General features: G+C 48.0%; 1 protein-coding gene across 1 annotated transcript in view; it reads left to right on the forward strand.

Moving 5' to 3' along the window:
* Positions 1–22,126, forward strand: part of LOC135050696 (protein LBH-like) — an 85,402-nt gene that overhangs the window by 43,413 nt on the left and 19,863 nt on the right. Inside the window, exon 2 of the mRNA XM_063957100.1 lies at positions 6,977–7,178. Coding sequence (XP_063813170.1) covers positions 6,977–7,178 — 202 coding nt within the window. The remainder of the gene's footprint in view (positions 1–6,976; positions 7,179–22,126) is intronic.

The raw sequence follows: 22,126 nt of genomic DNA on the forward strand, positions 1-22,126 counted from the left end.
TTTGGTTGTCAAACCTAGTTCCTGTTTGTCTCTCTCCTGTGATTGTCTTCCAGGTTCCAGCTCCTGTCTCAAGACTTCCACCATAGAGACCCGCACCAGCATTCCACCTGCGGTGTAGCCTGACTCTCCAATCCATTGTGGATTCATCTGTTTCCAGCTACAACATTACCTGCTTCCAGCCCAGCTTCCAGCAGAGTACAGCTTCTCTTAAAGGGCCGGTGTCCTTTCTACACTTTACCACTCTCCACCGGTATTATTATTTCTCCGCTCTCAAGTTCTACATTTCAGTTCATATTTCATCGCTCCCAAGTTCATTTATTATTTAACTGGTTCCAGCCAGTATCCACTCCGTGCTAACAACAGTCTGGTTCCAGCCAGTATCCACAGCAGCCGTTTTATCTTCAGCAACCCAGCTTTTCCTGGAACACCAGCTGGTACTATCCTGGGTTATCTCCATTGCTACAGTCGGGCCTGGTAAGGACTTTCCATCTAGAAGATTATAAGAACTATCTCACACTACCAGTGCCCTGTGGCTCCTGCCATCCTGTAGTACCCAGGAACTGTATTTATTCTTTGCTGACTTTTACGTTTTCTTTTACTGCTGCTGTGTTGCGGAGTTGTCATAATAAACATCATTGACTTTTATCCAAGTTGTCGTGGTCACGCCTTCGGGCAGTTATTATTCATGTTACTTACATGTCCAGGGGTCTGATACAACCTCCCAGGTTCCGGTACATCTCAGCCCCTACAACTGAGGCTGCCTCCCGTCAGCTCAGGCCCTCAGTTGTGACAGTAAGCACTGACCTAATGAATCCAGCCGGAGACCAGGATCAAGCGGCCAGGCCGATGCAAGAACTGGCAGCCCGACTAGAACATCAGGAGGCTGCACAGGGCCACATCATCCGCTGTCTCCAGGATTTCTCTACTCGGCTGGATGGGATTCAGACAACTCTCCGTGGATCAGGCGCGTCTGGTGCGTCAACCACAGTGACTCCAGCTATAACCCCACCCACCTTACCCATTTCTGCTCCACGTCTTCATCTTCCAACGCCAGCAAAATTTGACGGATCTCCAAGATTCTGCAGGGGATTTCTCAACCAGTGTGAGATTCAGTTTGAGCTACAACCTGGCAATTTTCCCAGTGACCGTACAAAAATTGCCTACATTATTTCTCTTCTCAGTGGCTCAGCCCTTGATTGGGCATCACCGTTATGGGAGAGGTCCGACACCCTGCTATCTTCCTACACTGCCTTCGTGTCAACATTCAGGCGTATCTTCGACGAGCCAGGCCGGGTAACCTCAGCTTCATCCGAGATTCTCCGTTTACGCCAGGGATCACGTACTGTAGGACAATATCTGATACAGTTCCAGATCCTGGCATCCGAACTGGCATGGAACGACGAGGCCCTGTATGCTGCATTCTGGCATGGCTTATCTGAGCGTATTAAAGATGAGTTAGCTACCAGAGACTTACCTTCTAAGTTAGATGAGCTAATCTCACTCTGCACGAAAGTTGATTTACGTTTCAGAGAGAGAGCAACTGAGCGTGGAAGATCATCTGCTCCAAAATCTTCTGCTCCTCCTCCTCGTCAACTGTCACCATCTAAAGATGAGCCCATGCAACTTGGCCGTTCCCGTTTAACTCCTGCTGAGCGCCGAAGACGTCTCTCCGAGTTTCTCTGTCTCTATTGTGCAGCTCCGTCTCACACCATTAATGCCTGTCCCAAACGTCCGGGAAACTCCAAATCCTAGCTCGCCAAGGAGAGGGCCGGCTAGGAGTAATGATCTCCTCTCCATCTCCTCAAGATTGTAATCTCCCAGTCTCGCTTCAAGTTGCTCAACGTTATCGGAACGTCATTGCCCTCCTTGATTCCGGAGCAGCTGGGAACTTTATTACCGAAGCCTATGTTAAACGGTGGTCCCTACCCACCGAGAGACTTCCTTCGTCCATTTCTTTAACTGCCGTGGATGGCAGCAAAATTTTTGATGCAGTTATTTCTTTAAGGACTCTACCAGTTCGTCTGAGAGTGGGAGTTCTTCATTCCGAACTTATTTCTTTTTTAGTGATTCCAAGAGCCACACATCCTGTGGTCCTGGGCCTTCCATGGCTCCGTCTTCACAATCCTACAATTGATTGGACGACTACGCAAATCCTGGCATGGGGTTCCTCCTGTGCTGAGACATGTTTGTTTAAAGTATTGCCTGTCTGTTCTTCCTCCCCCAGGTCGTCTGATGTTCCACCTCCTCCATATCAAGATTTCACGGATGTGTTCAGTAAAGCTTCTGCTGATATCCTTCCTCCTCATAGAGAATGGGACTGCCCGATTGATCTCGTTCCAGGGAAGGTTCCACCTCGAGGCCGAACTTATCCGTTGTCTCTGCCTGAGACGCATTCTATGGAGGAATACATTAAAGAGAACCTAGCAAAGGGGTTCATTCGACCTTCTTCTTCCCCAGCCGGCGCAGGCTTCTTTTTTGTAAAAAAGAAAGATGGTGGTCTGCGTCCGTGCATCGACTACAGAGGTTTGAACGACATTACCATCAAGAACCGTTATCCTTTACCCCTGATTACTGAGCTCTTTGACAGAGTTAGCGGAGCTACCATCTTTACAAAGCTGGACTTGAGAGGTGCATACAATCTCATCCGGATCCGTGAGGGTGACGAGTGGAAGACCGCCTTTAACACCCGTGACGGACATTATGAGTACCTCGTCATGCCCTTCGGATTGAGTAATGCTCCAGCTGTCTTCCAGCATTTTGTCAATGAGATCTTCAGAGACATTCTATACCGTCATGTCGTGGTCTATCTAGACGATATCCTCATTTTTGCCAACGATTTAGAGGAACATCGTTTTTGGGTTAAAGAGGTTCTGTCCCGTCTCCGTGTCAATCATCTCTATTGCAAATTAGAGAAATGCGTCTTTGAAGTCAAGTCCATTCCGTTTCTAGGGTACATTGTGTCCGGTTCCGGACTAGAGATGGATCCTGAGAAACTACAAGCAATCCAAAATTGGCCGATACCCTTAACCCTCAAAGGGGTCCAGAGGTTCTTGGGGTTCGCCAACTATTACCGAAAGTTTATACGAGACTTTTCCACCATTGTGGCGCCTATTACTGCTTTCACTAAGAAGGGTGCTAACCCGTCCAAGTGGTCTGAAGAAGCCATGCAAGCATTTCATCTTTTAAAACAAAGGTTCATCTCTGCGCCTGTTCTGAAACAGCCTGACATCGACTCTCCTTTCATCTTAGAGGTGGATGCCTCCTCCGTTGGAGTAGGAGCGGTGTTATCTCAGAGGGCTAAAGATGGCCATTTACACCCTTGCAGTTTCTTCTCCCGAAAGTTCTCCCCAGCTGAGCGCAACTATGCCATTGGCGACCAGGAGTTGCTAGCCATCAAGCTCGCTCTAGAAGAGTGGAGGTATCTGTTGGAGGGAGCTTCTCATGCAATCACCATACTTACAGACCACAAGAACCTTTTATATCTGAAAGGCGCACAATGTCTCAACCCTCGTCAGCCCAGATGGGCATTTTTCTTTTCCAGGTTCGACTTTAAACTCCAGTTCTGTCCGGGCTCTCAGAATCGCAAGGCCGATGCCCTTTCCCGCTCATGGGAGCAAGAAAATGAGTCAGAGTCTTCAGACAAGCATCCTATTATAAATCCGTTGGCATTCTCCACGGTAGGGATGGACTCTACGCCCCCTTCAGGGAAAAGTTTTGTGAAACCGATGCTAAGGAAGAAGCTCATGCATTGGGCCCATGCTTCCCGTTTTGCCGGACATACAGGTATCCAAAAAACCCTGGAGTTTATCTCTATGTCCTATTGGTGGCCAACTCTGAAAAAGGACGTCTTGGAGTTTATTGCATCTTGCCCAAAGTGTGCTCAACATAAGGTATCCCGCCAGTCGCCTGCGGGGCAACTGGTTCCACTATCTGTTCCCCGTCGACCTTGGACCCATTTGTCGATGGATTTTATTACAGATTTACCCATGTGCAACAAGTTCAATACCATCTGGGTGGTAGTTGACCGGTTCACCAAGATGGCACACTTCATTCCTCTCACCGGTCTTCCGTCAGCTTCCAAGTTGGCTCAAGTATTCATACAAGAGATCTTCCAACTCCACGGTCTTCCTGAAGAAATTATCTCAGATCGAGGAGTTCAATTCACAGCCAAATTCTGGCGAAGTTTATGTCAAGTCCTTCAAGTCAAGCTAAAGTTTTCCACGGCTTACCATCCTCAGACCAATGGTCAAACCGAGAGGGTGAATCAGGACTTGGAGGCCTTCCTCCGCATCTATGTGTCCTCCTCTCAAGATGACTGGGTTCAATTACTTCCCTGGGCCGAGTTCTGTCATAACAACCAGTATCATTCTTCATCTGCTTCAACACCATTCTTCACTAACTTTGGATTCCACCCTAAAGTCCCTGAGTTCCAACCGCTTCCAGCAACTTCTGTTCCCGCAGTGGATATCACCTTGCATCAGTTTGCCAATATCTGGAAGAGCGTACGATCAGCTCTGCTCAAGGCATCGTTCAGGTACAAGAAGTTTGCGGATAAGAAGCGTCGAGCAGTTCCTGCTCTCAAGGTGGGTGATCGGGTATGGTTATCCACGAAGAATTTGAGGTTAAGAGTTCCCAGTATGAAGTTTGCACCTCGCTATATCGGTCCTTTCAAGATTGAACAAGTCATCAATCCTGTTGCTTACAGACTTCAGTTGCCTCCCTTCTTAAAAATACCCAGGACATTCCATGTTTCCCTGTTGAAACCGCTGATCTTGAATCGGTTTCATTCCTCACTTCCTCCAACTCCGAAAGTCCAAACTCAACGAGGCGTTGAGTATGAAGTGGCCAAGATCCTGGACTCACGTCACCGTTACGGTCAACTACAGTATCTTATTGACTGGAAGGGTTACGGCCCTGAGGAACGTTCATGGACCAATGCTTCTGATGTCCATGCTCCTGCCTTGGTCCGGAGATTCCATTCCAAGTTTCCTCAAAAGCCAAAGAAGTGTCCTGGGGCCACTCCTAAAGGGGGGGGTGCTGTCACGATCCGGGTATCTGGACGCCATTTCTTACCCATCAGATGCCTCCTAAGGCTGGCTCAGCGCTCCAGGACCGGATCCCATCTGTTATCCTAATGTTCACATTCCTGCATCCTCTCCTGTCTCTCTGAGACGCTGTCACAGTAACGCCTTATTACATCTGGCATGGCGTCTCCCACGGCCTCCGCCGCCGTCCCTGAGCTTCTGCATGCAGAGTGTCAGAGTGGCGATTACGTCAGCCGCGGCCTCCGCTGTGTCCGCGTGGTTGGATGTGCACTTGTCAGCCTGGCGTCTCCTGTCTCCAGTGGCCGGCGCCGCCATTACTGTTTTCATTACCACATGGATTACAAACCAAACTTCCCTCCAAGTGTCTGCATGGGCGCAGCCATCTTGGATTCTGTCAGCTGATCATTTCCTCCAATCTGTTATCAGTATTGTTAATCTGCATAATTGCCTAGCCAATCCCTTCCTTGCTGCAGGTATAAATACACTGTGCCTGAGCAAGGAAGGCGTCAGTGCTTTGGTTGTCAAACCTAGTTCCTGTTTGTCTCTCTCCTGTGATTGTCTTCCAGGTTCCAGCTCCTGTCTCAAGACTTCCACCATAGAGACCCGCACCAGCATTCCACCTGCGGTGTAGCCTGACTCTCCAATCCATTGTGGATTCATCTGTTTCCAGCTACAACATTACCTGCTTCCAGCCCAGCTTCCAGCAGAGTACAGCTTCTCTTAAAGGGCCGGTGTCCTTTCTACACTTTACCACTCTCCACCGGTATTATTATTTCTCCGCTCTCAAGTTCTACATTTCAGTTCATATTTCATCGCTCCCAAGTTCATTTATTATTTAACTGGTTCCAGCCAGTATCCACTCCGTGCTAACAACAGTCTGGTTCCAGCCAGTATCCACAGCAGCCGTTTTATCTTCAGCAACCCAGCTTTTCCTGGAACACCAGCTGGTACAATCCTGGGTTATCTCCATTGCTACAGTCGGGCCTGGTAAGGACTTTCCATCTAGAAGATTATAAGAACTATCTCGCACTACCAGTGCCCTGTGGCTCCTGCCATCCTGTAGTACCCAGGAACTGTATTTATTCTTTGCTGACTTTTACGTTTTCTTTTACTGCTGCTGTGTTGCGGAGTTGTCATAATAAACATCATTGACTTTTATCCAAGTTGTCGTGGTCACGCCTTCGGGCAGTTATTATTCATGTTACTTACATGTCCAGCGGTCTGATACAACCTCCCAGGTTCCGGTACATCTCAGCCCCTACAACTGAGGCTGCCTCCCGTCAGCTCAGGCCCTCAGTTGTGACAGCCATCCTGGATGAGCTGCACTACCTGAGCCACTTGTGTGGGCTGTAGACTCCGTCTCATGCTACCACTAGAGTGAAAGCACCGCCAGCTTTCAAAAGTGACCAAAACATCAGCCAGAAAGCATAGGAGCTGAGAAGTGGTCTGTGGTCACCACCTGCAGAACAACTCCTTTATTGGGGGTGTCTTGCTAATTGCCTATAATTCCCACCTGTTGTCTATTCCATTTGCACAACAGCATGTGAAATTGATTGTCAATCAGTGCTGCTTCCTAAGTGGACAGTTTGATTTCACAGAAGTGTGATTGACTTGAAGTTACATTGTGTTGTTTAAGTGTTCCCTTTATTTTTTTGAGCAGTGTGTGTATATATATATATATATATATATATATATATAATAGAGTACAGCGCCAGATATAGCTCTAGTTACAAAATAAATTCTATATGACTACAGCATTTAGAACACACAAACCCCATATCAGGGCGTCAGCCAACCCCTAAAAAAATAACAGTATTACTACTGTGGTATGTGAATTGGAAAAGAGGGGATAGGGGTGTGGTGACTAGTGATGTTCAATAGTAGATAGAGGTTTCTATAAATATGCTTCTCTTTTACTATCTTTCATTCAGATCTTTCCAGACCCTTGTGAAGAAGAAGAAGTACCGGTAAAGATGAGAGGAAGGCTGCCCTCCATTGTGGTGGAGCCAACTGATATAATTGATGCAGAGAGTGGCGAGTTGCGATGGCCACCAGAGTCTCTAAGAAAGGCAATAGAGGAAGCTGCATTACAGGAAGAAAATGCAGAGGAAGGCGAAGCAGAAGAGCAGCCAGGTAAGACAATTCTAATAATCATTATGTTACGGTTTGATAAAGAGTCAAATATCATTGTAATCTACTTTCACACATGTCATCAAACTTGTTTTCTGGGGGTTGTGAAGCTGGGGAAATTATAAGATTTCCGGCTTGAACATTTATACTTTTCCATTATAGTTTTATAATTTGGTGGTAGATCAGGGCTCATTTTAGGTAAAAGTTTTGAACTTAGGCTAGGGGCCACATTTATGCTTATGAACTGTTATTGGACTATGGCATGGGCCTGGATTAATGTTTACATTTTGCATTAAGGCTGTCATTTAATAAACAATACCTGTTGAAGAAAACATTTTTTTTAAAGCATTCCCGATATTGTTTTAACAAAATATATAACACAATGTGCCAATGTTGCCTCAACAATATAAGAAGCTATTATTATGTTTTGAATAGAAAGCATAATAAAACATACAGTATATGCCATACAATGATATAGAATAGCTAAAAAAGTACCTAAAGTACCATGTATGAATAAGCAAAAATGCAACAAACACAGCATCGGAGCCATTTCTTCTTTTGTGATGATGTCATGTGCCTCTATTTGCATAGTTGTGCCAGTAGTTATAGACATAGACTTTAGATATCAAACTAGAGACATTTTTGTTTCATGTAATAGGAAGAACTGGCTCTACATTGGCTGGTCAAGGTATTCCATGGAGAATGTCAGATAACTGTAGTAATGTGCCTAATTTTACATACAAATTCTAAAAAGGAGATTTATGGTAGACTTACCATTGTTAAATCTCTTTCTGCGAAATACATTGGGTTCCACAGGGAAACATCGGGTGTAGAGTGGATCTTGGTCCAGAGAGGCACCAATAAGCTAAAGCTTTAGGCTGTCCCAGGATGCATTGTGGGGCCTCCTCTATAACCCCGCCTCCAGGCACTGTGAGCTGAGTTTTGTTAACCAGTCCAGTGTAGGAGCAGGTAAAAGAGAAGGCAGATGTTAGTCACATGGAACCAAATTCTCACGACAGGAGAAGGGACCAGCGGCTAATGCTATACAAACCCATAGAAACTAGGTGCGTCAGGGTGGGTGCCCTGTGGAACCCAATGTACTTTGCAGAAAGAGATTTAACAATGGTAAGTCTACCATAAAGCTCCTTTTCTGCAGCAGGGTACATTGGTTTCCACAGGGAAACATCGGGTGATGTCCTAAAGCAGTTCCTCAAGGGAGGGGACGCGCCTTAGCGTATATGAGAACCCGGCGTCCAAAGGAAGTATCCTGGGAGGCGGAAGTATCAAAGGCATAGAAACTAATGAACGTGTTCACTGAGGACCACGCAGCCGCCTTGCACAATCCTTGCACAACTGTTCAGCGGACGCGCCACGGCGGGCCACTCGAGTAGAATGGGCTATAATAGCAGCAGGAACTGGGAGTCCAGCCTGTGCTTAAGCTTGTGCATTCACCGTTTTACTCCATCTGGCCAGGGATTGCTTATTCGCAGGCCAACCACGTTTGTGAAAACCAAACCGTACAAAAAGAGAATCTGACCTCCAGATAGAGTCAGTCCTCTCCACGTATATACGGAGAGCCCGTATCACATACAAAGACCGCTCTTTGGAGGACAAACCAGAAGAGATGAAGGAAGGAACCACAATCTCTTGGTTTAGGTGAAAAGATGACACCACCTTAGGTAAATAATCAGGGCTAGTTCTAAGAACTGCCCGATCACGGTGAAATATCAGGAAGGGTGGATGACAGGACAAAGTGCCTAGGTCTGACACCCTCCTAGCAAAGGCAATAGCCAGTAGGAACAGGACCTTGACCGTGAGCCATTTAAGGTCCACTGACTCAAGAGGTTCAAATGGAGACTCTTGCAGAGTATTCAGGACAACAGACAGATCCCATGGAGCCACAGGAGGGACATAGGGAGGCTGAATCCGTAAAATACCCTGAGTGAAAGTATGAACGTCAGGAATAGACGCAATTTTTCTATGAAACCACACCGACAAGGCAGATATAGGAACCTTGAGGGAGGCCAGACGAAAGCCGAAGTCCAGGCCTTGTTGCAGAAAAGCCAGAAGTCTGGAAGTTCTGAATTTGTATGCATTGTAATTCTTAGCAGCACACCAGGTGAAGTAAGAATTCCATACCCTGTATTGTATCCGTGCAAATGCCGATTTTTGGGTCTTTAGCATAGTTTAGATAACTGCCTCGGAGAATCCTTTGGCCCTCAGGAGCAGAGGCGTAACTAGGGTAGGGCGAGTGGGGCATGTGCCCTGGGCGCCTTGGCAGGCCCAGCAGAGGGCATCATGCCCCACTTGCCCCCGTCACGCCGCAATGTGAGGGGAGGAGAGCGCAGCGTCTCTCCCTCCCCTCACCGCCGCTGCCAGCAGCGCTGCGTGTGTCCGGTCTCCGGCGGTGTTAGCCAATCAGAGCTTGTGGACCGGCTCCTGATTGGCTGCTGGTCCGTGAGCTCTGATTGGCTAGCGAACCGGCGTCACATAGCCGCCGCCGGAGACCTGGAGCGGTGAGGGGCAGGAGAGGTGCTGCGCTGCGCTCTCCTCCCCTCACTTAGCACAGCCACGGGAAGGAAGCGGTGAGTGACCGACAGGGGGGGGGCATGTATCTGGCACTGTGGGGCATGTGTCTGGCACTGTGGGGCATGTAACTGGCACAGTGGGGCAATGTAACTGGTACTGTGGGGCAATGTAACTGGCACTGTGGGGCATGTATCTGGCACTGTGGGGCAATGTATCTGGCACTGTGGGGCATGTATCTGGCACTGTGGGGCAATGTAACTGACACTGTGGGGCAATGTAACTGGCACTGTGGGGCATGTAACTGGCACTGTGGGGCATTTTCAGTGGCCACACCCCTTCTGGAGTGTGACCACGCCCATTTTTTCGCTACTTCTTTTGGTGTGTGTGTTGTTGTTTTTTTGGGGGGGGGGGGTGCGCCACTCTTCATCTTGCCCTGGGCTCCGAAAACCCTAGTTACGCCTCTGCTCAGGAGTGATGCTTCAAGAGCCACGCCGTCAAAGCCAGTCTGGCCAGGTCCTGGTAGACATAAGGGCCCTGAACGAGGAGGTCTGGGCATTGAGGAAGTAGAAGAGGATGCTCTATCAATAGACCCTGCAGGTCTGAGAACCAATGCCATCTGGGCCACGCTGCAGCGACTAGAAGTAGTATTCCTCCTTCTTGTTTGAACTTCCGTAGTACCCTGGGCAGGAGTGACACTGAAGGGAACACATAGGGCAGCTGAACGTTCCATGGAATTGCCAGTGCATCCACGAACGCAGCTTGAGGATTCATGGTTCTTGATCCGAAGACTGGAACTTTGTGATTGTGTTGAGACGCCATCAGGTCTACATCTGGTAGGCCCCATTTGTCCATTAGGAGTTGAAAGACTTCCTGATGAAGACTCCACTCTCCGGCATGCACGCTTCCCAGTTGAGGACTCCCGGAATGAACACTGCCAATATTGCTGGCAGATGGCGTTCCACCCAATTAAGGATTTTTTACACTTCCATTATTGCCATGCGGCCTTGAGTGCCTCCTTGATGGTTTATGTATTTGAACAGGCCTGTTCTTTAACAGAGGCAGGGCAAGTGATAAAGCATTGAACACTGGCCGCAATTTCATAATGTTTATCGGGAGGAGTGATTCCTCCTGGTCCACCAACCCTGGAGTGTTGCTCCAACACCGCACCCCAGCCCTTCAGACTGGGATCCAGTTGAGGATCCAGAAGGGACGGCCCCTGTTGAACTGCTGGTCCTGTAGCCACCAGGTCAGCGATAGACGAACCTCCAGAGTCAAGGAGATCATGTGAGACCTGATCCGATGAGGTAGTCCATCCCACTTGGAAAGGATTAACCTCTGCAGAGGGTGGGAATGAAATTGAGCGTACTCTACCATGTCGAAAGCCGACACCATCAGGCCTAGTTTTTGCATCGCCGAGTGTATCGACACTCTTGGGCGAGAGAGGAAGTATCTTATCCTGTCCTGAAGCTTCAGGACCTTCTCTGGATACAGAAACAGCCATTGACTGTGTGTGTCCAGCAGTGCCTCCAGGTGCACCATGCTCCGAGCAGGGACCAATGAGGACTTCTTCCAGTTGATGAGCCATCTGTGGCCTTGTACGAAGTTTACCGTCAGTTGCAGATGACTAAGGAGGACATAGTGGGAGTTTGCCAGAATCAGCAAGTCGTCCAGATACAGCAGGATCCTTACTCCCTGGCGACGGAAATGAGCCGTCATCACGACCATAACCTTAGTGAAGATCCGAGAGGCCGTGGCCAGTCCAAACGGCAGAGCCTGGAAATGATAGTGACGGTTGCCAATAGCAAACCGCAGATATTGCAGATGCGATATGGCAAAAGGTATATGCAGGTAAGCATCTTGAATATCCAGGGATACCATATAATCTCCATGGCCAGTATAATTGAGCGCAGTGTTTCCATATGGAACTTGGATACTCTCACAAACTTGTTCAGTGATATGAGGTTGAGTATTGGATGGAAAGACCCATTGGGTTTCGGTACTAAAAACAGGGTCGAGTAGTATCCTCTGCCTCTCTGGGATAGAGGTACCGGCACCACCACTCCTGTATCCAGGAGGGAACTCACAACCATTTGTAGAGCTTGCACCTGTAACGGATCCAAAGGGATAACCGTTGTGCACAACTGGCGAGGGGGATGCCTCTTGAAAGAGACTGTGTACCCGTGTGAAACAACTTGCACCCATGCGTCTGAAGTGGTCTTTTACCAGACCTGGGTGAATCGCAAAAGTCGGCCTCCCACCCTGGGATCCCCCAGGGGCAGACTTGTCCCATCATACAGCAGGCTTGTCGTGTTTAGAAGCAGGCTTACGGGATGCCCAGGATTGTTTAGCCTTGGGCTTTGTGGTTTTGGAAGCACGAGATTTTCTAGGGTATGTCTGACCTTTTGCTTTCCCTTGAGGCCGAAAGGAGCGAAAAGTGGTACCTTTTGCCTTCTGTGTAGAAGGAGTAGTATTAGGGAGAAAAGCAGTCTTAGCAGCCACCAAGTCAGCCACAATTCTATTGAGGTCTTCCCCAAACAGGAGGTCTCCCTTAAAAGGGAGTACCTCCAAGGTCTTTTTGGAGTCCAGGTCCACCTTCCATGACCTCAACCACAGAATACGGCGAGCCAGGATGGACGTAGTCAATGCCTTGGCCGCCAACACACCTGCCTCAGAGGATGCCTCCTGAATAGGCGGCGGTGGTCATGTGAGACATGTGCTGTCTGGCAATGTCCGATATATCCTGAGGCAGCTCTTCCTCTAATGCCTGAACCCATGCTTCAATTCCTTTTTGCAGCCCAAGAGGCTGCTATAGTGGGTCTATGTACAGCACCTGTAAGTGAGTAAATAGATTTCAGGCATCTTTCCACATGCTTATCTATCAGTTCCTTCAGTGAGGTGACAATGGTGATAGGCAGAGTAGATGAGCCCACTAGAAAGGTGACATGGGAATCCACTAGTGGTGAATTCTCCCACTTGTTACACAACTCTGTAGGGAGAGGATAGCGAGCTACCATCCTTTTAGACAGGGAGAATTTTATTCCTGGAAAAGACCAGGGTTCTTGTCGTATATCCACTAGATGGTCAGAAGTAATAACATTATAATTAGAATGTAAGCTCTCACGAGTAGGACCCTCTTCCCTCATGTGCTTATCCTTTTCTTACTTTAATAATCCTCAACTGCCTAGATCCCGCAGTTTTTTGGCCACCTGGAACTTATCTCTATGTTGTTTACTGGTGTAGTTATGCTTAGTTACCCTGTACTTGTCCTATATTGTCTTCAACTGTAAGTCACTGTTTTCCTGTTTTGATTATGTGCATATGTACTCTGTAATTGGGCGCTGCGGAACCCTTGTGGCGCCATATAAATAAAGGATAATAATAATAATAATAATTAGCTTCTTAGACACCGTAGTGGAATCCTCATTATCATCAGTGGTTTGTAGGATCTGCTTAATAGCAACCACTAAGTTAGGGACATCAATCTGAGTAGTGGATTCCTCGTCAGAAGCAGCTGTGTCAGTAGGGACAGTATACTCCCCATCCTCATCAGAAGAATCTTCTGAGAGATTAGTGTATTGTGAGGAGGAAGTAGCCCGCCTAGATGACCCCGTGACGTGAGAGTGACTTGGGGCAGTTTTATGTCTAACCAAGGCGTTACTCCATTGCTGCAACTGGGTAGACAAATTATCCACCCAAGGCGGATTTACCATAGGGACAATATGTGGCTGTAATTGCACAGGAGGTTCCATAGCAAGTAAGGCGTGTCACAAGCATATTGAGCATAGTTGAGAACGCCGCCCAAGGTGGTTACAGGAGCCGCGGACTGACTGGGAGATGTATGGCACATAGTACACAGACCGTCATACAAAACTTTCACCCTCAGGCAAATCCTTGGCGCATGCGCTGCAGGATGCTGGAGCGTCCACGGATTTCCCGCCCTTTGTGTTAGCCATTATTAGTGAATGCAACCGCAGAGCGTATTAGTACGATACAGCCAGACAGAGTACAATACCTACGAATAAATTCCCTAGTATGTGACTGCGTACACAGTACACAAACACCAGCGAATAAGTCCGGTATTATGCGACTGAGCCTGCAGTACACAACACCAATGAATAAATCCAGCATTAGGTGACTGAGTACACAGTAGAGTACACTTTAACTGGTAAATACTGTGAAGCACTATATATGGACCCTGATGCTCCTAGTCCCCTAGGGTACAGAATACAGTGATAGATATAGCTGGGATTCACTGAAAGTGAAATCCACACAGCAGATACAGGCACACACAGTCACAGTGTCAATGCAGATAATTATTTTAGTAATACAATACAACTGCACTGGACTAGTATATGTGTGTGTATATATATATATATATACACATATAATAAGAATTTACTTACCGATAATTCTATTTCTCGTAGTCCGTAGTGGATGCTGGGGACTCCGTCAGGACCATGGGGAATAGCGGCTCCGCAGGAGACAGGGCACAAAAGCAAGCTTTTAGGATCACATGGTGTGTACTGGCTCCTCCCCGTATGACCCTCCTCCAAGCCTCAGTTAGGTACTGTGCCCGGACGAGCGTACACAATAAGGAAGGATCTTGAATCCCGGGTAAGACTCATACCAGCCACACCAATCACACCGTACAACTTGTGATCTGAACCCAGTTAACAGTATGATAACAAAGAAGTAGCCTCTTAAAAAAGATGGCTCACAACAATAATAACCCGATTTTTGTAACAAGAACTATGTACAAGTAATGCAGACAATCCGCACTTGGGATGGGCGCCCAGCATCCACTACGGACTACGAGAAATAGAATTATCGGTAAGTAAATTCTTATTTTCTCTAACGTCCTAGTGGATGCTGGGGACTCCGTCAGGACCATGGGGATTATACCAAAGCTCCCAAACGGGCGGGAGAGTGCGGATGACTCTGCAGCACCGAATGAGAGAACTCCAAGTCCTCTTTAGCCAGAGTATCAAATTTGTAAAATTTTACAAACGTGTTCTCCCCTGACCACGTAGCTGCTCGGCAAAGTTGTAATGCCGAGACCCCTCCGGCAGCCGCCCAAGATGAGCCCACCTTCCTTGTGGAGTGGGCTTTTACAGTTTTAGGCTGTGGCAGGCCTGCCACAGAATGTGCAAGTTGAATTGTGCTACAGATCCAACGAGCAATCGTCTGCTTAGACGCAGGAGCACCCATCTTGTTGGGTGCATACAAGATAAACAACGAGTCAGATTTTCTGACTCCAGCTGTCCTTGAAATATATATTTTCAATGCTCTGACAACGTCCAGTAACTTGGAGTCCTCCAAGTCGCTAGTAGCCGCAGGCACCACAATAGGCTGGTTCAAGTGAAAAGCCGAAACCACCTTAGGGAGAAAATGAGGACGTGTCCGCAGTTCTGCCCTGTCCGAATGGAAAATCAGATATGGGCTTTTGTACGATAAAGCCGCCAACTCTGAAACTCTCCTGGCTGAAGCCAGGGCCAATAGCATGGTTACTTTCCATGTAAGATACTTCAAATCTACCGATTTGAGAGGCTCAAACCAATGAGATTTGAGAAATTCCAAAACTACGTTTAGATCCCACGGTGCCACTGGAGGCACAATTGGGGGTTGTATATGTAGTACACCCTTGACAAAAGTTTGTACTTCAGGCACTGAAGCCAATTCTTTCTGGAAGAAGATTGATAAGGCCGAAATTTGAACTTTAATAGACCCCAATTTGAGGCCCATAGACAATCCTGCCTGCAGGAAATGTAGGAATCGACCCAATTGAAATTCTTCCGTTGGGGCCTTCTTGGCCTCACACCACGCAACATATTTTCTCCAAATGCGGTGATAATGTTGTGCGGTCACTTCCTTCCTAGCTTTAATCAAGGTAGGAATAACTTCCTCTGGAATGCCCTTTTCTTTTAGAATCCGGCGTTCAACCGCCATGCCGTCAAACGCAGTCGCGGTAAGTCTTGGAACATACAAGGTCCCTGCTGAAGCAGATCCCTTCTTAGAGGTAGAGGCCACGGATCTTCCGTGAGCATCTCTTGAAGTTCCGGATACCAAGTTCTTCTTGGCCAATCCGGAGCCACTAGTATTGTTCTTACTCCCCTTTTCCGTATAATTCTCAGTACCTTTGGTATGAGAGGCAGAGGAGGAAACACATACACTGACTGGTACACCCACGGTGTTACCAGAGCGTCCACAGCTATTGCCTGAGGGTCTCTTGACCTGGCGCAATATCTGTCCAGTTTTTTGTTGAGGCGAGACGCCATCATGTCCACCTTTGGTTTTTCCCAATGGTTCACAATCATGTGGAAAACTTCCGGATGAAGTCCCCACTCTCCCGGGTGAAGGTCGTGTCTGCTGAGGAAGTCTGCTTCCCAGTTGTCCACTCCCGGGATGAACACTGCTGACAGTGCTATGACATGATTTTCCGCCCAGCGAAGAATCCTTGCAGCTTCTGTCATTGCTCTTCTGCTTCTCGTGCCGCCTTGTCTGTTTACGTGGGCGACTGCCGTGATGTTGTCCGACTGGATCAACACCGGCTGACCCTGAAGCAGCGGTTTCGCCAAGCTTAGAGCATTGTAGATTGCTCTTAGCTCTAGTATATTTATGTGAAGAGACGTCACCAGGTTTGACCATACACCCTGGAAGTTTCTTCCCTGTGTGACTGCACCCCAGCCCCGTAGGCTGGCATCCGTAGTCACCAGGACCCAGTCCTGTATGCAGAACCTGCGGCCCTCTAACAGATGGGCACTCTGCAACCACCACAGGAGAGACAACCTTGTCCTTGGTGACAGTGTTATCCGCTGATGCATGTGCAGATGCGATCCGGACCATTTGTCCAGCAGATCCCACTGAAATATTCGTGCATGGAATCTGCCGAATGGAATTGCTTCGTAAGAAGCCACCATCTTTCCCAGGACTCTTGTGCATTGATGTACTGACACATTTCCTGGTTTTAGGAGGTTCCTGACAAGTTCGGATAACTCCCTTGCTTTCTCCTCCGGGAGAAACACCTTTTTCTGAACCGTGTCCAGAATCATTCCCAGGAACAGCAGACGTGTTGTCGGGGACAATTGAGATTTTGGAAGATTCAGAATCCACCCGTGTTGTTGAAGCACTACTTGGGTTAGTGCTACACCGACTTCCAGCTGTTCTCTGGACTTTGCCCTTATCAGGAGATCGTCCAAGTAAGGGATAATTAATACGCCTTTTCTTCGTAGAAGAACCATCATTTCGGTCATTACCTTGGTAAAGACCCGAGGTGCCGTGGACAACCCAAACGGCAGCGTTTGAAACTGATAATGACAGTCTTGTATCACGAACCTGAGATACCCTTGGTGTGAGGGGTAAATTGGGACATGCAGATAAGCATCTTTTATGTCCAGGGACACCATGAAGTCCCCTTCTTCCAGATTCGCTATCACTGCTCTTAGTGACTCCATCTTGAACTTGAATTTCTGTATGTACAGGTTCAAGGATTTCAGATTTAGAATAGGTCTTACCGAACCGTCCGGCTTCGGTACCACAAATAGTGTGGAATAATACCCCTTTCCCTGTTGTAGGAGGGGTACCTTGACTATCACCTGCTGAGAATACAGCTTGTGAATGGCTTCCAATACCGTCGCCCTTTCTGAGGGAGACGTTGGTAAAGCAGACTTTAGGAAACGGCGAGGGGGAGATCTTTCGAATTCCAACATGTAACCCTGAGATACTATCTGCAGGATCCACGGGTCCACCTGTGAGCGAGCCCACTGATTGCTGAAAATCTTTAGTCGACCCCCCACCGCTCCTGAGTCCGCTTGTAAAGCCCCAGCGTCATGCTGATGGCTTTGTAGAACCCGGGGCGGGCTTCTGGTCCTGGGCAGGGGCTGCTTGCTGCCCTCTCTTACCCTTTCCTCTGCCTCGTGGCAGATAAGACTGTCCTTTTGCCCGCTTGTTTTTATAGGAGCGAAAGGACTGCGGCTGAAAAGACGGTGTCTTTTTCTGTTGGGAGGGGGTCTGAGGTAAAAAAGTGGATTTGCCGGCAGTTGCCGTGGCCACCAGATCCGATAGACCAACCCCAAATAATTCCTCTCCTTTATATGGCAATACTTCCATATGCCTTTTGGAATCCGCATCACCTGACCACTGTCGCGTCCATAAACTTCTTCTGGCAGATATGGACATCGCACTAACTCTCGATGCCAGAGTGCAAACATCCCTCTGAGCATCTCGCATATAAAGAAACGCATCCTTTAATTGCTCTAGAGTCAATAAAATACTGTCCCTATCCAGGGTATCAATATTTTCAGTCAGGGAATCCAACCACACTACCCCAGCACTGCACATCCAGGCTGAGGCTATTGCTGGTCGGAGTATAACACCAGTATGCGTGTATATACTCTTCAGGGTAGTTTCCAGCCTCCTATCTGCTGGATCCTTGAGGGCGGCCGTATCTGGAGACGGCAACGCCACTTGTTTTGATAAACGTGTGAGCGCTTTATCCACCCTAGGGGGTGTTTCCCAGCGCGCCCTAACCTCTGGTGGGAAAGGGTATAATGCCAATAACTTCTTAGAAATTAGCAGTTTTCTATCTGGGTTAACCCACGCTTCATCACACACGTCATTCAATTTCTCTGATTCTGGAAAAGCTACAGGTAGTTTTTTCACCCCCCACATAATACCCCTTTTTGAGGTACCTGCAGTATCAGAGATCTGCAAAGCCTCCTTCATTGCCGTGATCATATAACGTGTGGCCCTATTGGAAAATACGTTTGTTTCTTCACCGTCGACACTAGATTCATCTGTGTCGGTACCTGTGTCGACTGACTGAGGTAAGGGACGTTTTACAGCCCCTGACGGTGTCTGAGACGCCTGAGCAGGTACTAACTGGTTTTCCGGCCGTCTCATTTCGTCCACTGACTTTTGTAATGTACTAACATTATCACGTAATTCCATAATTAAAGCCATCCATTCCGGTGTCGACTCCCTAGGGGGTGACATCACCATTACCGGCAATTGCTCCGCCTCCACACCAACATCGTCCTCATACATGTCGACACACACGTACCGACACACAGCAGACACACAGGGAATGCTCTTATCGAAGACAGGACCCCACTAGCCCTTTGGGGAGACAGAGGGAGAGTTTGCCAGCACACACCAAAAGCGCTATAAAATGTATATAAACAACCCTAAAAGGTGTTGTTTTTGTTATATGCGCTTTAAATATATAAATATCGCCAAAATATGCCCCCCTTCTCTTTGTTACCCTGTTTCTGTAGTGCAGTGCAGGGGAGAGTCCTGGGAGCCTTCCTCACAGCGGAGCTGAGCAGGAAAATGGCGCTGTGTGCTGAGGAGAATAAGCCCCGCCCCCTTTTCGGCAGGCTTTTCTCCCGGGTTTTGAGATATCTGGCCTGGGTTAAATACATACATATAGCCTCAATGGCTATATGTGATGTATTCTTTGCCATCAAAGGTATTAAATATTGCTGCCCAGGGCGCCCCCAGCAGCGCCCTGCACCCTCCGTGACCGTTCAGTGTGAAGTGTGTAGCAACAATGGCGCACAGCTGCAGTGCTGTGCGCTACCTTCACGAAGGCTGAAGAGCCTTCTGCCGCCTGTTTCCGGACCCTCGATCTTCAGCATCTGTAAGGGGGATCGGCGGCGCGGCTCCGGGACGAACCCCAGGGTGACCTGTGTTCCGACTCCCTCTGAAGCTATGTCCAGTAGGCTAAGACTCCAATCCATCCTGCACGCAGGTGAGTTGAAAATCTCTCCCCTAAGTCCCTCGATGCAGTGAGCCTGTTGCCAGCAGGACTCACTGAAAATAATAAACCTAAAAACTTTTTCTAAGCAGCTCTTTAGGAGAGCCACCTAGATTGCACCCTGCTCGGACGGGCACAAAAACCTAACTGAGGCTTGGAGGAGGGTCATAGGGGGAGGAGCCAGTACACACCATGTGATCCTAAAAGCTTGCTTTTGTGCCCTGTCTCCAGCGGAGCCGCTATTCCCCATGGTCCTGACGGAGTCCCCAGCATCCACTAGGACGTTAGAGAATATATATATATATATATATATATATATATAACAATGCACGGTCTGAGACCGGATGTATATATCAGAATACTCGTACAATATATTCTGGCACAGGTACAATTGTTCTTAACTAATGCTGTCTTAATATCGACATGTAGAATACTTAAGTGCTTGTAAAACCACGGCGCTGATGTACCGGCGGGTTTACAAAGGAGACCTTGCCCTGCAGTCCCAGAGACCAGTCGCATCTATTTTAGAAAATGGCGCCCAGCTTCTCAGTCAGGGAGTGAGTGAGAGTGTGAGACAGCTCCAGGGCAGGAACACCAGCAGTAGATGGCGCCCTGGGCCGGGGGAGAGGCTACAGGTCAAGCGCTGGTTCCCCTATGCTGGACTACACCACCTGGTACTATAGAGTCTTATTAAAATGGATATTAGTATATCCGACATGTACTCCTATGCCCTCGTGGATATAGTGGGGTCCATGCTCGGTTACAGTGTCTATGCCAGCGTCGCAGTCCGTCTCGCTAGACTGCGACAGGAATGCGATTTTGTGGCGGGTCCCGCCTTGGGAGCCCTCTTACCTCCTCCCCGTAGCAATCACGCGAACCAGGAGAGCATCTGCGACCGTGTGCCTAGAGCCGGATCGTCCCTGCCGCAAGTACCCGGCAACAGGCCGCGGCAGTATTCAACGCCACTTGGGAGGTGATGGAGCTGCAGCGCTGAAGTGTCACTATGATATACAGCAATGACAGCCCAGTTTTGAAGAAATTTTCTGTCAGAAAAAGCTTTTTCAGGGCTGCCCAGTGCAGCCCTCCTGTTATTGGCAGCTTCTACAGGCACCAACTCAAAACTGAGCTCACAGTGCCTGGAGGCGTGGTTATAGAGGAGGCCGCACAATGCATCCTGGGACAGCCTAAAGCTTTAGCCTGTTTGTGCGATCAAGATCCATTCTACACCTGATATTTCCCTGTGGAAACCAATGTACCCTGCTGCAGAAATGGGATTTAATTTTGCAGGCGAAGATGTTCTATTGAACTTCAAACGTTGGCGTTTGACCACTTTTATAGTATTTCTGTTTTAAGTAGGTGCCCTCATTTTTAGTCATGTAAACTGGCTACATTAAATCTCCTAGAGGGAAGCAGAAAACAGCCATTGGCTACTACTTTTGCGCCATCTGTGCATGTCTCAAAACAAAGGAGCATTAATATATAAACAGAAACCAATTGTCAGGTCTGGCTGAGGAGTGGGATCCGACGAGTGGATCAAAACTGGATAAGTAGAGACCACAGGAGGGAGGAAGCGAGGAGAACAAATATAGTTTCTTCTTAAGGACCACTAGGCTTTCTGAGAACTGTGGATGCCCTGGACACAGTGTGATGTTTATGGCGACTTATGGCAAAAATCAGAAGTGATTATAACGTAGAGCACTGTCCAGAATGAGCAGGATGAAGGTGAGCTGGAGTCAAGGATTAATATTATTAAAATGTACTGCTGAAGAATGAAGTCTGGACTGCTGAGGCTTGAAAACATGAACTGCGGAAGACGAGAAACTGAAAACTGAATAACTGTGACTAGAAAACACGGACTGCAGAAGACTGGTTACTGATTAACTGTGGCTTGAAAACACAGGCTGCAGGAAGGCTGGATAATGATTAACTGTGGCTTGAAAACACGGATTGCTGGAAGGCTGGATAATGATTAACTGTGGCTTTAAAACATGGACTGTAATACTTGAGAACCAGACTCTGGAGCAGTGTCGGTTTGCAGGATAGCCGGGACACTGCTGCAGAACTTGAGAACCAAACTGTGGAGCAGCACAGGTCTGCTTAATAGCCGGGACATGGCTACAGTACTTGAGAACCAAACTGATATATACTGTGTCAGGTCTGAAACCGGTATATGCTGAAACTGGTATATGCTGGAACTGGGCTGGGACTGGTATTTGCTGTTACCGAGCTGGAAGTGGTATATGCTGGAACCGGACTGGAACCGGTATTTGCTAGAACCAGTACTTGCTGTGACCGAGCTGGAACCGGTATAGAGTCAGTGGGTGCTAAGATGACACAGCACAAGAGTCCAAAGGCAGGTAGCTAACAGAGAAAATCTCTAGATCTGTGAATGACACAAAGCCTGACATCAGCAAGTGCTTTTGTAGGATCTTTATACTCCTGGGTGACTGCGGATTGGCTGGGAGTATAATATGATCACAGACTGGCTTTCAGTTGGTGTTTGACTGATCACCTGTTCCACTAAATAGAGACAATACCTCCACATAACTCTGCAGTTCAGGTCTAGCACTTCCATCTGGATACTAAATCTGCTATATTAAAGAGTCTGCAAGCTTCACAGTCAGAGAATCCTCAGGTGCACATCAGTCTGCAGCTTGGAATACAAACA

This window comes from Pseudophryne corroboree, chromosome 2, assembly GCF_028390025.1.
Source record: "Pseudophryne corroboree isolate aPseCor3 chromosome 2, aPseCor3.hap2, whole genome shotgun sequence".
Lineage (NCBI taxonomy): Eukaryota > Metazoa > Chordata > Amphibia > Anura > Myobatrachidae > Pseudophryne > Pseudophryne corroboree.